Source organism: Mastigoproctus giganteus, chromosome 7 (genome assembly GCF_048544385.1).
Source record: "Mastigoproctus giganteus isolate SK-2022 chromosome 7, ASM4854438v1, whole genome shotgun sequence".
In the NCBI taxonomy this organism is placed as follows: Eukaryota; Metazoa; Arthropoda; class Arachnida; order Uropygi; family Thelyphonidae; genus Mastigoproctus; species Mastigoproctus giganteus.
The window spans coordinates 126,095,357-126,112,958 of NC_143581.1; the positions used below are offsets into that span (position 1 = coordinate 126,095,357).

The 17,602-nt window shown below is 35.4% G+C and overlaps 1 protein-coding gene across 1 annotated transcript in view; it reads right to left on the reverse strand.

Moving 5' to 3' along the window:
- Window positions 1–17,602, reverse strand: part of unc80 (unc80, NALCN channel complex subunit) — a 1,843,891-nt gene that overhangs the window by 924,361 nt on the left and 901,928 nt on the right. The window contains exon 33 of the mRNA XM_090378420.1: window positions 15,316–15,388. Coding sequence (XP_090234546.1) covers window positions 15,316–15,388 — 73 coding nt within the window. The remainder of the gene's footprint in view (window positions 1–15,315; window positions 15,389–17,602) is intronic.

Consider the following 17,602-nt stretch of genomic DNA (forward strand, 5'->3'; position numbering starts at 1 on the left):
AATGCAGAACTGGAATTTGGGGAGTACAATGTCTACAGAAAGGATAGACAGGATAGGAAGGGAGGAAGGGTTATGCTATTAGTTAAGAAATACATAAAATCCAAGGAAGTGAAGCCAGTAGACATTGCGGGACAGTGCAGTGTCGAGTCAGTTTGGTGTGACATAAGCATTGGGAGATCAAAATTGAGAGTAGGAGTGTGCTATAGGCCTAATGACTCTGATGAGTATAATAGGAAACTGTACAGGGAAATAGAGTGGGCCAGTAAATCAGAGAGTCTAATAATGGGGGATTTTAATTTCCCAGATATTGACTGGAATTTGGGGTCTGGTCATTCACGCACTAGCAAGGCTTTTGTGGATTTATTGGATGATTGTTTTCTACATCAGCATGTTCGGGAGGCAACTAGAGGGAATAATAATCTTGATTTCATTATCAGTAGCGATTCTTCATGCATTAAGAATCTGCAGGTAAATTAACCACTAGGTGGTTCATTTACCTGCAGATCACAGTGTGACGAAGTGGGATTTACTCAAAGAGGTAACTACCATTAGGGGTAAAGGGAAGGGTTATTGCTTTCGTAAAGGCGACTACGATGGACTGAGACAGTATTTAAATTCTATACAATGGGACCAACTGATGATGTTGCCAACAGCAAATTCAAAATAGGAAGCATTCAAAGAACTTATCTTGGAAGCTACTAGGCTTTACATACCAACTAAGAAATATTGTTCAAGATTTAGGCCTATGTGGATGTCAGATGAACTAATGAGACATATGGCAGAGAAGAAAAATGCATGGGATACATACAAATTAACATGTAACACAGAAGCCTATGATAGATACAAGTTGATCTGTAACCAAGTTACAAAGGAGGTTAGGCAGGCAAAGGCAGATTACGAGAAATCTTTGGCAAGGGATGCAAAGAAAAACAGCAAAGAGTTCTTTACTTATGTAAACTCTAGAAGGAAGGGGATGAATCAGATTGGTCCACTTGATATCGATGGGTCAACAGTTGATGATCCTGCTCAGGTAGCTAACAAACTAAATGAATATTTTGCATTGACATTCACACATGAGGAGTTATTCAGGGAGGGGAATGCCAGAGGTGTATTCAACTCTGGCAGTGAGCTAGATGATTTTGTAATAACCGAGAGTAAAGTGGAGGAGAAATTGTTGAAGATAAACATAAAAAAGGCACCTGGGGTGGATGGGATCTATCCAGTTATATTAAAGGAGGCAGCAAAATAAGTAAGCAAACCCTTAGCCATAATTATGAGAGCTTCCTTGGACTCAGGGGAGGTACCCATGGACTGGAGATGTGCAAATGTGACCCCAATTCACAAGGGAGGCTCAAAGGCTGACACAAGTAATTATAGACCTGTTAATTTAACTTCTGTTCCTGCATAATTAATGGAGGAACTGGTTAAAGAAGCACTGCAGGATCATCTAGACAAGACTTCAGTTATAGCTCGAACACAGCATGGTTTTGTTAAGGGGAAGTCTTGCCTGACCAATTTGATTGGAGACTATGATGCAGTCACAAAAGAACTGGATGCAGGGAATAACTTTGATATTATATACTTGGATCTTAGAAAGGCTTTTGATACTGTTGCACATGGAAGACTGCTGCACAAATTGGAACAGTGTGGCATTGGAGGCAAATTGCTGTTATCGATAAAGGGGTGGTTGAGGGGGAGAAGACAGAGAGTGGTAAGCAATGGACACTGCTCATCGTGGACTAATGTTATTAGTGGAATCCCTCAGGGTTCAGTATTGGGTCCATTATTGTTTTCTGTATTTATAAATGATATTGATGTTGGTCTATCAAGCTTAATGCCCAAGTTTGCAGATGATACGAAGGTTGGCAGGGTTGTCAAGGACACTACTGACACTATGCTACTGCAACAGGATCTGGAAAGGTTGAGCAGATGGGCTGAGAGGTGGCAAATGAAGTTTAACTTTGACAAATGTAAAGTACTACATATGGGAAACAGCAACCCTAGAGCAACGTATCAACTCTGTGGTACTACACTGACAGTAGTAGAGAATGAAAGGGACCTGGGGGTAATTGTGCAGGCAGATATGAAGTTCTCTGAGCAGTGCAGATGGGCTGCAAGAATAGCTCATGGTGTCTTGTCAATGATATACAGGAATTTTTCTAGCAGGGATAAGGAGGTGATTATTCCCTTGTATAAGGCAATGGTCAGGCCACACCTAGAGTACTGTATACAGGTCTGGAGGCCTCATTTCAAGAAGGATGTAGAGATGATGGAACGAGTACAGAGAAGGGCAACAAGATTAGTGAATGGAACAAAGGGGTGCTCTTACGAAGAAGGGCTTAAGTTTTGCAAATTACATTGTCTGGGGACTAGGCACCAGTGAGATGATCTGATAGAGGTGTATAAAGCCTTGAATGGTTTGAGCATGCTCAATGCTGATGGGATTCTTCCTCTTGCTCAGAATAATCACCTGAAAGGGCATAAATTCAAATTGAGAAAAGACAGATGTAGGATAGACGTGAGGAAATTTGCCTTTAGCCAGCGGGTGGTTGGTGGAATAGACTTTCATCCCTTGTCATGGAAGTTGATAGCCTAAATAAGTTTAAGGTTCAGCTGGACAGGTATTTCGAACGAACAGAGGGGTGAAGTGGAAGTGGCTATTTATTTATTTATTTTTTTTTTTTTGGCTGATGCTGCATAAGCTTTCTTTCTTGCATCAAATGCCTCTAGTAATGCTAATGCTAACTTCCTAATGAATTTATGGCTTCCAAGTTACTTAATAACAGAATTATTTACAAATATAGAATCTTATGCAAACAATAAATATGTTAAAAATAAATTATCATGCTATACTAAATCTCAAACACAGCAATATCTATTGCACAACCAGACGGTGAGAGCTAAATCATACAGCAGCTTGTGTGCTCCTGGCAGTCTCTGAACTTTTCTCTAGCTGCCCTCAGAGAAAATATTTTTCATTAAAAGGTATCTATCATTTCATTTAAAAATCCACTGGAAAAGGCTTAACTTAACTTTAATAATTAATAAAATAATTTTTATTTTCAGCCATGAACTTTTAATTGAACTTTTAATGAACAGCAACATGCAGAATTTCCATTTCTCAAGTTGATATCTCCTGATTGTGTTTCCAGTACACGATGGCTGTCTACATTTTCAATATCCCATGGGGGTTGTAGTGATATAACAGATCATATAAAACCGAATAAACACAAATCAGTGGTTTCTTGTTCAAAGCTTATGGGTTATTTTCAGAAGACTGAACCTGAAAATGACGGACTTGCTTGTGCAGCTGGAGAAAGGAGCTTTTGTGTGTCACTACATGAAGCACTATTTTTCATTTAGATCCAGTGATTGCTCATATTAATTAATCTCAATGATATTTGACTCCAAATATTCCTGTGTATGTATGAAGAGTGAAGCAATTGCTGTACATGTCTTGGCTCAGTTAATGGAGGAAGAGCTACAAATGGAGTTAAATGGTGCAAGTTTAATTACCACGTCATCCGATGCTTCAAATAGAAAAGCAGTTAAACTGATTCCCATGATGATTTATTATTTTAATCGGAGTTAATGCAAAATTACTTGAGGAATTCAAAAGAAATTCCTCAAGTAATGAGGATTTTCTTCTGAATTCCTGATTACTTGAGAAGAAGAAACATCAAATATCATTGTAGATTCCATTATAAAATCAATTGAAAATTTTGATATTGTCAATAAAGTTATATGTTTTAGTGCTGATAACACAAGTACTAACTTTTCTGGTGTACAGAATAGTGGAATGAGCAATGTTGTGGACAAATTAAGAAACTTCCTGAACAGAGATCTGCTTGGAATTGGTTACGCTGCTCATAATATTCAAAGTTGTGTACAAACAAGTTGTGATACTCTCCCAATAGATTTGGAAGCTTTAGTTGTAAAAAATCTATAAATATTTTTACGTATATACAGTTAGAGTAACAAAACTGCAAACATTTTGCAAAGAGACTATATACAGTATAAAAATTTACTTCAGGATGGCAATAGATGCTTTCTTTCCTTGCTACCTGTGATAAACAGAATTTTAGATATGTTTGTGCATTTGAAAAATTACCCTTTCAATCAACCGAAGTGCTCTACATTAATTTCAAATTTCTTTAAAGACGATAATGCAAAATTTTGGTTATTATTTGTTCAAAATCAGTTTGAAAACTTAAATCAAAGAATTCAGCGAATAGAGCGAGTAAAGAGAGGAATTAAACAAAAAAGCCAGTATGAGTTCTAATATTTTCCAAAACATCATTTGCCAATTCTATGATTGCACTGTAGAATATCTTGAACAGGACCAGAGCGTCAAAGTTGATGATGTTGTAGAGCAGATATCTTTAAAGATCAAAAAAGGTGATACTGTTGTACACATTAGCACTAATAACATTAAGAGTAGGAAGTCTGCAGATTTATGTAACAAGTAGACGTCAGGGCTAAAAACAAGTCATGAGTTAGGGTTACATTTGAAAGTGTCTGAAATTCTGCCCAGACAAGATAGGAAGGAGTATATGATAGGAGCCTTGTCAATCAATTCGGCCCTGGAGAGATTGCACAAGGCTCATAGGGTAGAATTCTTTTCAGTATGATCTGTGCTTGCTAACAAGAGAGACTGCTTCTACAAGGATGGGATACACTTAAATAGAAAGAGTGCAAGAACATTTGCTGATGCTATCAAGGCAGTGTTAGGTGAGTCGGAACAGTAGCTGCAGGCAAATGCAAAAGCGATTCTTGCACTGCTTCTATTGGAATGAGCAGCAGCCTACAAAGCAAGTTGCTGAGAATATAAAGAACTGCTGGGAGTCATCATGGAACAAGTAAATACACGGGCTGTGTGAGGGTAACTAAGAGTAAGAACAGGTGCATGTGCACCAATGTTAGATGTATAGTAAATGAATTTGAAGTTCTGATCAAAACAGCAAAGGCTTGGTTTGGTTTGGGTTTTTTTTTTTTTTTAGGAGCATTAGCAACTAAGGCCATATTGCTCCAGGAATATGCGGTGGTCATTCCCTGACCTTTCCGCATCCTCCGTATTTGGTGGTGACTGGCTCGAACCCCAGTCTAATCAAGAAGTGTGTACTACACACTGCTGCTCCTTCCCACCTGGCTAACATCAAAGGCAGATACTGTTGAGATATCAGAGATATGGTATCACACAGATATGAACAGAGCAGAATTGGAATGTGGGGAGTACAATGTGTACAGAAAGGATAGACAGAGTAGGAAGGGAGGAGTGTCTGCAATTCTTGTGGATTGGTCACTCGCACGCTAGCAAAACTTTTGTAGATTTATTGGAGGATTGTTCTTTACAGCAACATTTTAGAGAGGCAACCAGAGAGAGTAATACTTTTGATATGATTATAAACAGCGATTATTCATGCATTAAGTATTTACAGATAAAGCAGAAAAATTTGCACTAGGTGACAGTGATCACAGTGTACTGATGTGGGATTTACTTCAAGATGTAACTACCATCAAGGGTAAAGGGAAGGGTTTTTACTTTTGTAAAGGAGACTACAGTGGTCTCAGACAGTTTTTAAAATCTATGCAGTGGGATCAACTGATGATGTTAAAAACAGAAAATTTAAAATGGGAAGCCTTCAAGGAATTAATCTTGAAAGCAACTAGGCTTTTCATACCAAATAAGAAATACTGTTCAGGATTTAGACCTAAATGGATGTCAGATGAACTAATGAGACTCATGGCAGAGAAGAAAAATGCATGGGATGCAGATAAATTATCAGGCAACACAGAAGCCGACGGCAGATATAAGTTAGTCTGTAATCAAGTCACAAAGGAGGTTAGGCAAGTAAAGGCTGATTACAAGAAATCCTTGGCAAAGGATGCAAAGAAAAACATAGAAGACTTCTTTACTTATGCAAACTCTAGAAGGAAGGGGATGAGTCAGATTGGTCCACTTGATATTAATGGTTTGACTGTTGATGATCCTGATCAGAGAGCTGACAAACTGAAAGAGTATTTTGCATCTCCTTCACACATTAGGAATTCTGTAAGGAAGGGGAGGACAAAAGTTTACTAAATTCTAACAGGGAGCTAAATTATTTTGTAATAATGGGGAGCAAAGTGGAGGAGAAACTGCTGAAGTTAAACATAAAACAGGCACCTGGGGTGGATGGAATCTATCAGTTATATTGCAGTAGGCATTGATGGAAGTAAGCAAACCCTTAGTCATAATTATGAGAGCATCCTTAGATTCAGGGGAGGTCCCCATGGACTGGAAAAGTGCAAATGTATCCCAATTCACAAATGGGGTTCATCGGGTGACAGAAAAAATTATAGACCTGTTAGTTTAATTTCTGTTCTGGAGAAAATAATGGAGTCACTGGTTAAAGAAGAATTGCAGGATCATCTAAACAAGACTGCAATAATAGTTCAGACACAGCATGAGTTTGTTAAGAGGAGGACTTGTCTGACCAATTTGACTGGATACTACGATGTGGTCACAAAGTAACTGGATGCAAAAAATAATTTTGATATCATATACTTGGATTTCAGGATAGCTTTTAATACTGTTGCACATGGAAGACTGCTGTAGAAATTGGAGGGGTATGGCATTAAGGGCAAGTTGCTGCAATGATTAAAGGGTTGATTGAGTGAGAAATGGTAGAGAGTGGTAATAAATGGATACTACCCTCAGCATGAATTGTTGAGGAGGCGTCCATCCTGCAGTGGGTGATAATGGCTGCACTTTACTTTTTTTACCCTACATGGACTAATGTTATTAGTGGAGTCCCGCAGGGTTCGGTGCTGGGTCCATTGTTGTTTTGTATATTTATCTATGATATCAATGAAAGTACATCAGGCTTAGTATTGAAGTTTGCAGATGATACAAAAGTTAGCAGGATTGTTAATGACAGTAAAGATAGTATGCTTCTGCAATAGGATCTAGAAAAGTTAGGCAGATGGGCTGAGAAGTAGCAACTGAAGTTTAACATTGACAAATGTAAAGTATTGCATGTGGGTAGCAGTAAACTATGAGAAGCATACTAACTGTGTGGTGCTGCACTCAGGGAGTAGAGAATGAAAAAGACCTGGGGGTAATTGTGCAGTCAGATATGTAGTTCTCTGAGCAGTGTAGATGGGCTGCCAGAGCAGGTCATGGAATCTTGTCAATGATATATATAGGAATTTTTTTTGCAGAGACAAGGAGGTGATTTTCCCTTTGTATAAGGCAATGATCAGGCCACACCTTGACTAGAGGCCTCATTTTAGGAAGGATGTAGAGTTACTAGAATGAGTACAAAGAAGGGCAACAAGATTGGTGACAGATTGCTCTTTGTTTCAGATACTGCAAATTGCAGCATCTGAAAACCTGTAAGACGATCTGATTGAGGTGTGTAAGGCCTTGAATGGTTTGAGCAAAGCTCAATGCTGATGGGATTCTTTCTCTTGCCCAGATTAATCACCTGAAGGGACATAAATTCAAATTGAGGAAAGACAGTTGCAGAATAGATGTGCAGAATTTTGCCTTTAGCCAGCAGGTAGTTGATTGCTGGAGCAGACTTGCATCTGTTGTTGTGGAAGTTGATAGCTTAAATAAATTTAGGGCTGAACTAGACAAACATTTGGAGTGACTGGATGGGTGTAGTGGATTTGTTTTTTGGCTGATACTGTATAAGCTTGCTTTCTTGCATCATATGCCTCAACTAATGTTAATGCTAAGTGTGAGAGAAATCATCTGATGGTACTTCTGTTTTTGATTGTGTAAATCTGATTATACTGGCCGAATGGAACAATGTTGAGATTTCTTACTATTTTTCTGAGTCTAGATATGGGGGAAAAGTTTAATGAAATTGTAAATAGACAAAAGTTATTGGATGAATATTGCCTTGTAAAAATGTTTGTGGAGGAAAAATGACCAAAATGGAGATAACAAAATAGTTTTTGTGAAAATGTTTGGTTAGAAATATTTACACATTTCAAATTCAAACTATATTTCAAATTTAAAATTCAAGCTAAGTTCCATTGACAACATATGCCATTTGATAAAATTTGCTCTATGTCTACCAGGAATGTAGAGAGAATATTATCGCCATTAAAAATGTTGTGGTCCTTAGAAAACAGTCGATTTCACATATCACGATATCAAAGTTGTTGATTTTAAAATGTAATTTTTCTGAAGACTGCAGTCGAAAGTTAGAAAAAAAAAACAAAAAAAAACAGTACCATACTGAAAAAATTTCTACATCAGAGAAATATGAATGGTATAAAAATAAAAAGGTCAAAATAAAAATTAAGGGATTACATGTTTATAACATAACTGCAATGTATGGTGTATATATTTCCTAGAACTGTGAAAAATTTTTCTTTAATAATTTTTTTTACAAAAGTTCAAAATTCAAGATTTATATCATTTTGTGATTTAAATCATGAATTCATATAAATACTACAAATTAAAATTAAAAAGTATGATATAATTACAATGTTTAGCATTATATATTTTCTTATTTGATTCCGAAATATTAAAATCCTTCGAAAAAATGAATTTTGCATTTTAACTAAGTGCACTTGATTATTTGTAATGATTACCACTGAAGAACTAACAAAAAAAAAAAAAAAAAAAAAAACCAAGTTCTTTTCTTTTCATTTATAAAATTTGTTCACATTATGTGAACAGATTTTAATTTAACTTTATTATCCCGCTTTTAAAAAATTTATAAATTTGATTTGTTATGTATTTTGTTGAACATTTTTAAACAGATTTTTAAAGTTAAATTATTTATTAATACACTAAATAAAATATTATTATTAAACTACTCAGAAAATTAAAAAATAATTTACTTTACTTATGAAAGTACATATAATTAAAAAGATGCAAACTCTAACATCATCCCGGATTTCTTTCTTTTAAACAGTCACACTGTCTCAGTTTTGTCCCGGATTTTCTTCTTTGGAACACATTTCTTCCCGGTTTTACTCCAAAAGTATATGGTCATCCTATTTATAAGGTATATTAGCTTCTAATCTCAAAAATAAATAAATAAATGAATTAATTTTCTGATTATATTCCAGGGTGATCACAGAGATCAGAGGAATGTATATTTTCAGTATTCAATCACAAAGATAACAACACAATGAGTCAGCATGTGAAAGTGTATGCATTGCAAATATATTATTATTATTATTGCTCTTTATATTATTTCTCCCTGATTGGGGGTTCCACCTAGTGATGGGTACTGCTACCAAGTGCACAGGGTGGTCATTGTTATGTCTGGTGTTACTGTTGGTCGAGGAACTCTTTGACTATCCTACAGGTGTTCAGGCATTATTATTACTATTAGCCATATTGTGCAAGGAAGCCTGAGATTTATGCTGCATCAGCTAAAAAAATGTGAGTACAGAGAGAGAGAGAGAGAGAGAGAAGTAGGAGGGAATCACCAAAAAAGAGAAGAATGATGATATCCAGAACAGGATACTGGGTGTGCCATATACACATATTATCAGGTGTATGGTGTCCATGTGTTTAATGGTAAAATTTGATAGCCTGAATAATCTTAATGTACGAAGGTTAGCAGGGCCACATATATATTGTTTCTGCACCAAAGTTTCCTTAAATTTGTAAGCAGGTAATGTCTAATTGAGAAATGGCACAAGCATAACAATTTTGCATCAGTCGGGTATTTCACTATCAATATCCTAAATGATGTCTCGCATACTTCCTAAATTCCATCTTGCATTTTCATTACCAATCAGTTTTACTTCAGTCCAAAGCAATGTAACGTTTTATGTTCACACCTACTACTTACTCTACCGAATCAACGTTAGTGACTGCATTAGGGTCAATTAGGAAGTGACGTAATTTGCGTCATTTCCGTTTCACATTTTTGTGACAAATTGTTTTATTTCAGTCCGAAATTTAGTAGGAGCCGCCAAAGATGTTTTCACATCAATAAGACAGGACAGCTTGCTCAAATTCATCAACAATAAGAAGGAACTCTCAGTTCTCTAACTGCTAAAGCCTATGGGCACACCACACCGACCTCAGCAACACTGTTACACAGCAATGCCAGATCTTGCTGCTATCTGAGACTTTGGTTAGATAACAACCCCATAGGCTCAAATCTGGTGAATATGGGCGTGGCACACCCAGAGTTCTGAGCTGGATATCATCATTCTTCTCTTTCTTAGTGATTCCCTTCTACTTCTGACTCTCTCTCTCTCTCTCTCTCTCTCTCTGGGTAACTCAGGGATTATTTTGGCTAGTGCAGCAAAAGCCTCAGGTTTCCTTGCACCATATAGCTAATGATAATAATAATAATGATAATAATGAGAGTGTCAGCATCACTAACTTTGATTGCCTGGTTCAATTCATGCGTGAAACCAAACGGATGGCTGGAGTTGCAATATATATCACAACAAGATGGATGAGGTACGCATTGTTAACCCATACTTAGATGGCATCTATTGACAAATATCTCTAAATAGGCCTACAAGGCTGGGACAATTCATATTGAACAATTAGACTTTACACCAGCCAGTATTCAAATAAACAAATTTCAATCCTGCAACTAAAACACTTTATTTACAATAAAATAAAATACAAGCATAAAAAAATTAAATGAAATGAAATGAAATAAAATAAAATATATAGTAGTCTAAAACTGATGTGATTTAATTTACAATAAAATAAAAAAATATATATAAAATAAAATATGATGATAAAAGCGATAAAAACAGTTAATAAAATACCGAAACAACTGTAGCTTTCAGAGACAGCGGTCTCCTTTCTCAACAGCACATTTCTGCTGTGTAGCACATACTTAAATAGCAGATCCATGGCACTCGTCACATGGTTTCTCGGGAATATGGCTGGAATTTCCCATTTATGGACTGGAACCGGAAATGGCTCGGGAGCGCACTAGCTGAAACCGTTCATGTCACCCAAGAACAACGGTTTCGAAGAGAGGATGTAAGTGTACACCCTTGTCTCTATTAATGGAATTGCTAGCTGCCCCAATACATAAACTCTCAAGCCATTTACAGTCCCAGAACCCCTGTGCATGATCCGTGATGACAGCATCCTCCCCGGAGGATGCTGTCATCACGGATTTATCGCTTTTATTTTATATATATATTTTTATTTTATTGTAAATTAAATCACATCAGTTTTAGACTACTATATATTTTATTTTATTTCATTTCATTTCATTTTATACGCTTGTATTTTATTTTATTGTAAATAAAGTGTTTTAGTTGCAGGATTGAAATTTGTTTATTTGAATACTGGCTGGTGTAAAGTCTAATTGTTCAATATCGACAAATAACTGGTTCGAAAGTCAGTATTCATCCTGTTGACAATATATGTATAGCAGAGTGCTTGTTACCCAAAAGCCAAGCGATACTTATGACAGTTGTCTATATTTCTCCTAACAGTGACATACAAGATATAATTGACTTCATTCACTTTGTTTTGCTACTGTACTCAGACCGGCATACCCAGCGGATTTCAACATTAACTTCGGATTGCAAGAAACTAAACTGTTAATTACTTTTCTGCAAGAAACATTTGATCTAACTCTCAACACTAATACCTCAATTTTAACTATAACATCAGGTACTTCAACAGACAGTGTTTTCCAGAGACATTTAAATACATTGCAATTGCAAGTATACGTCTCTTACTTTAATTATCATAAATCCATTGTATCTTGTCTTCCAGCTGAAATTATGGAAATTTGTGAATGATCAATAAAATATTTACAATACAAAACCTCTTTTATTTCATGATCAATATATACAGATCAAAATACATAAAATAAATGTGAATATTAGTAACTTTTATGGAAATGACGTCATTCCCATCTCACATTTTCGTTATCACGTTACTTCAGTCTGCTACTTACTCTACTGAAACAATATTAATGACTGGGTTAGCATCATTAACGTCATTTAGGAAGTGACAAAATTTGTGTCATTTCCGTGTGGCATTTTTGTGACATATTGGTTTTACTTCAGTTCGAAATTTAGTCAGTGCCACCAAAGATGTTTTCAGATCAAAAACTCTAATATTAGCAAAATCGGTAGCTAAATTTAAAAGTAAGCTAACAAACATGTCTATCACTACTACTACTTAGATATTTATTGAAAACAATTTACTATGTTAATTAGGACAAATAAAAATGGCAAAATATTCCAAAAATCTTATCCATTTCCAAAAGCTCAATATTCTTCAATTTTACAGTTCACAGCCTCAAACCACAATCCTTTCCACCTAGTGGTTCTTTTATCTGCAGTTTTCTTATGCAAAAATAATAAATTGCTGTGTGAGTGACTGGAATTTAATCATGTCTTTGTATTAAATATATATATGCTTATTAAATCATGTCTTTTTAAACTTAAGTATGTCTTTAATTGAAATGATGATTTTTTTTTAGTGGTAAACATATACTTGAATATACAGTGCATTTCTAGACCATTATAAAAAAAAAAAAAAAAAAAGATTCTTTACCATTTGTTACAAAAGGATCAAATTGAATGAATCATGCCACATGGATCAAGTAAAATGAATGAATCATCAAATGAACTGAAACTTTCATTAATTATATGAAATTCAGCTGTTGCATCCACTCAATTTGCTGTCAATGTGATGTACATACTTTGCACACTCGCTTATGAAAGCACCCATTCAATATTTTATCATCAATCAATTCCTACACTACAGAGAAATGTTTGTAAAATGGTACAACACAGAATACCAAGGAAAACTCAATATCCCTGAAAACTGTGAGAATAGAATTAAAATGCAAACAGATGCAAAAAAAAAAATAAAAAATAAGGCACAGCAGTGATATCAAAAAGTACACATGAAAATTAATATATACTGATAAAACAACAAGTATTATCAGTGTATATTCATTTATTAGTATTCGTTAGTATATTAATTCTTTATTCAGAGTTCTTTATAAAATGGAGAACTCCATGAACTGAGTCAAGCAGAAATATCAAAGATTTTTTTTTTTTTTTATGAAAATCCCAAACACGAGAGGTATTAGAACCTATAGTACTTAGTACCATGCTTGGGTTGGAGGTTGAGAAGACGAAAAAAGATGTTTGTTGACATTAAACTTGAACTTCTGTAGACTGAAATTTTCAGAAAATATGAATGAAGGAAGGTTGTTCCAGAAAACAGCAGCTGAATGAATAAACAAGATGAAAAGTTGGTTCTGTGAGTTTGAAGTTGAACAGTAAATGGATGTTGGCTGGTGGCGGCACATGTTTGCACTGTTTTGAAAGAGAGAGAGTGGGTATTATAGAAGCCAATTGAGAAGAACAGTGCCCATGGAAGTATCTGTAGAAAATGCATTCAGCAGAAACTATGTCTATGAGACAGTGAGTGGAGAGGCTCTGTTAGCCTGAGAGAGGTTTTGGGGGCACCAACCCAGATGTGGGAACAATATTCATGGTAGGGCAGATTTGCGATTTGTACAGAGCGAACAGCTGTTTGGAAGAAAAGTAACACCGACAGCGAAAGAGAAAACCAAGTTTTTTAGATGTAGAGGAAGCAAGATTTGTAATATGCTTGTGCCAAGAGAGATGAAAAGTCAGGGTAATCCCCAAAAGAGATAAATCATTTTGCCTAAAAATCGGAGTGTCACCAAGGATAAGCATAGGAGCAGAAGAATCCTTTTTGCGAGATATAAGACAAGACTGAGTTTTAGAAGGATTGAAATCAACTAAGTTGTCTTTGCCCCACTGGAGAATTACCTGGAGATCAGCATTTAAGGAATTGGTAGCAATTATTCAAAAGAAGCAATGGAAGAAGGTCATTAATATACAAGAGGAAAAAAGTGGGGGAAAGAACTGAACCTTGGGGAACACCAGCATTAGTGGAAAAGTTACAAGACAGAGAGCCATCTACCATCACCCTCAGTGAGCGATCAGAGAGAAAGCTGTTTTTTGTAACCAATTACGAAAAACAGTTGGCAAACCATAAGATGGAAGCTTGTTTAGAAGAACTTTAAGCCAAACACAATCGAAAGCCTTTGAGGCATCAAGAAAAACTGCTTGTGTTCCACGAAACTTTTCCATTGAATTTGTCCATAAATGGGTAACATAAGCCAGAATATCACCAGTGGATCGACACTGGCAGAATCCATACTGGCAATTGTCGATCTGACGGACGGTTTCTAGGTAGTTAAGAGTTGGTGGTTAATTGATTTCTCCATTACTTTAGAAAGAGTAGAAGTAATTGCAATGGGACGATAATTGGATGGGAGGGATTTGTCACCCTTTTTAGGAACTGGCTGGATATGAGCAAATTTCCAAGCAGAAGGAAAAACACCTTTGGAATAAGAAAGTGAAAAAAGGCGGAAAAGAACAGGAGTAAGTTCAGGAGCACAAGTTTTGAGAACAAGTGGAAAAATACCATCAGGACCTGGAGCTCTCTTAACATCAACATTCGTCAAAATTCTTCTGACATCCTTTTGACGGAAGACCACCGGAGGCATTAATGGAAGTGTGTTGGGAATGGTGGGAGATGTTTTACCAAGATCATTAATACATGATCAATCTAATTAATCAATCTACTGTGAAGCGGGTCTGCTGATTGAATTTTTTACTGTGGTACCATCAAATTCATTTGAAGATGTATAATTAACTTTTTATATGATGATGAACTGGGTGATCACTTTGTGACATCAACAATTATTAACTTTGGGAAATTATCAACAAATTTTGCCTTAAGTTACTGGCTTTTCTTTTCAGGTATCCACATTGAACAATATGCATTTCTCCTGACCCTGTGTTTAGTGCTTCATATTAAAAAAGGTAAACTTTAGCCATTATCAATCCTCTGCAGGATGGAAGCCTCCTCAATGTTGAGGAAAATGGACCATAATCTGGCCCTCTGGTCCAGTGCGGGTTGGCAGATCGAGTGTATTTAGCAGTCAGGAGCTTGAACTCCAGTCTACTCAAAGAGCGTGTGCTATTGCATTTACACTCCTGACCATTTGGCTACAGAGGCCGATTCATATCACTAAACTATAATATTTCTTTTGACTTTCAAAGTATGAGTTTCGGCACAATAAATAATCAATGCCAATCCCCCACACAGTGTATCCACTGCTTTCCCTCAGGCTGGCCCTATTAGTGGGTATAGAAGGGGTCAGTGACATATTTTGAGACCAAGGGGTACATAAACCAAAAAAGGTTGGAAAATGCCGAGTTAGGAATGGCATCCAGCTTTTTTTGGTGATATATATAACTGTCCAAAATATACACACATTTTTTTTATTTTCAAAGTAAAGCACTTACTTTAAGAAAAATATGAGCACCATCCTCCATCCGAGTCCAGCACTGGTATCTATGACTCCACAAAGCCTGAAATCTTAGAAATATATTAAAATTTGTGATTTTAGATATTCCTTAATATTTTAGAGATAGAAATCAATAATTTTAACATCTCCCATATCTTCTCAAAAAATTTTCCTCACTGCATAATACAGAAAACCACTACTAATACTAATTATTCAGTCATTCAGTATTTTGAAAATAAAAAGTAGAAAACAATTTATATACATTTTTTTTTGTGTATATTCTAAACATTTGATTTTATGCAGGCATTCTTTCTAACAGGTGACAAGCGGCATATTAACTCTCAAGTAGTAGTAACAGTATTAGTAGTAGTAGTAGTAGTAGTACAGTTTTTCGAGGAACTGAAATGTGAGAAATGTACGGATGCAACTATGAAATTTGTGAAAGCAGCAGCAAAATATCTATAACTTAACAGCAGATAAATATTAAATCTACTGCTAAATGGATAAATATTATATTCACTATTAAAGAGATAAATGTTATATCTACTGCTTATAATATAGTCACATGACCTGATAATAATCATACAAGAAATGGATGAAAATGAGAACAAAATAAAGTTAATGCCTACTAAGAATGTAATTTTATCAGTTAAAAAATTAGATAAATGGTACTAGCTAAGGCATACAGCCACAGATCAACAGTTTTTTTTTAATAATCACTGAGTTATAGCAATTCGTTTTCCTAAATCTGTTTGTTGTCATAAATCTGACTTTAACGCAGTTTACATTTACTGCAGAAAAATATTAATTAAAAAAAAATAAGACTGTACAAGTTTTCTTTTTATAATTGTTTCACTTCTTTAATTTGTTATAAAATTGGTTTAATTATATTAATGCAACATGGACTCTTATATATCTAAATACATTGATTAACTAAAGCAGTGTTTTAAAAATTTGATTTATTTTTAAAAAATTTCCTTATATATCTATATTATTTTAAAGCAAAATAATATATTATTTTAAAGCAAAATAATATATTATTTTAAAGCAAAATAATACAGAGGATAACTAATAAACAAATATAACTCTTCACACTGAACTACATAAACTGTTCAGCAACAATGTAATCTCCAAAACAAATTTATTATTTTACATTTCAATTAAGTATCATATTAAATGGTTACCTTTATTAATAAGATGTGTTATTTGCATTTAATTTAATATCAGCTGCAGCAAATATCTAAGGGCAGGTGCCTGACACAATATATAGAGTGTGATGTATTGAAAAATTGTTCTTTTTCTACTACAGTACAGACATCAAGGAAAAATTTAATTTAATTTTCTTTTTAAATGTTTTCGTGACAGATAAATATACTACCCGATTAACAAGGGAATTATATAATTTTTCTGGCAGAATATATGGTTTCAATCACACATTGCTATGCACAGGGTTGTTAAAATTCTAAGGCACGAGTTCTAAGGCTCATACTGAAGAGAAATTTGGAAAACAGGTACAATAAAGAATGTGCTCGCCATTTATTGGAAAAAAAAAAAAATTAGTTACAAAATTTTTCACTATATGGCACTGTGGCAATACAAATCACTTGAACAGTGCAACAATTGTTCAATGTGTCCTCCATTTTGGTCAACAACAGTTTTCCTTCGAAGAACCACATTTTCAACAGCAGAATTTAACATGTCAACTGAAATAGCCAGCACATGACATCTAATGCTGTCCTTCAGATCTGCCAGAGTTCGACATCCTTCCTGATATACCTGGTTCTTTAAAAAACCCCCACAACCAGAAGTCACATGGGGTGAGATCTGGTAATCGGATGGCCAAGATGTCTGGAAACAATGGCTGATGACCCATTCGTCTGTAAAGTGTTGCCTTAGCAATCTTTGGACACAACAATGGATATGGGGTGGCACACCATCTTGCATGAATATGGTATCCTGAAGGCACCCACATTGTTGCAGTTCTGGTATTGCGAAATTTGCCAACATTTCATAATATTGCTGTCCAGTAATGGAACAGGTGTGGGGTACAGTCGGTGTTACCTGTTCAAAAAAAATGGCCAAATCATGAATGTGGCCATAAATCCACACCACACTGTCACTTTTGGAGAATGCAACGGGACTTCTTGGATAACTCAAGGGTTTTCTGTTGCCCAAATGTGACATTTGTGCATATTCACTTGTCCATTTAAGCAGAAGTGGGCTTCATCCAAAACTTCATCCAGTCCACAACCAAAGGATGTTTCATAGCCAAGTGATATCCACTG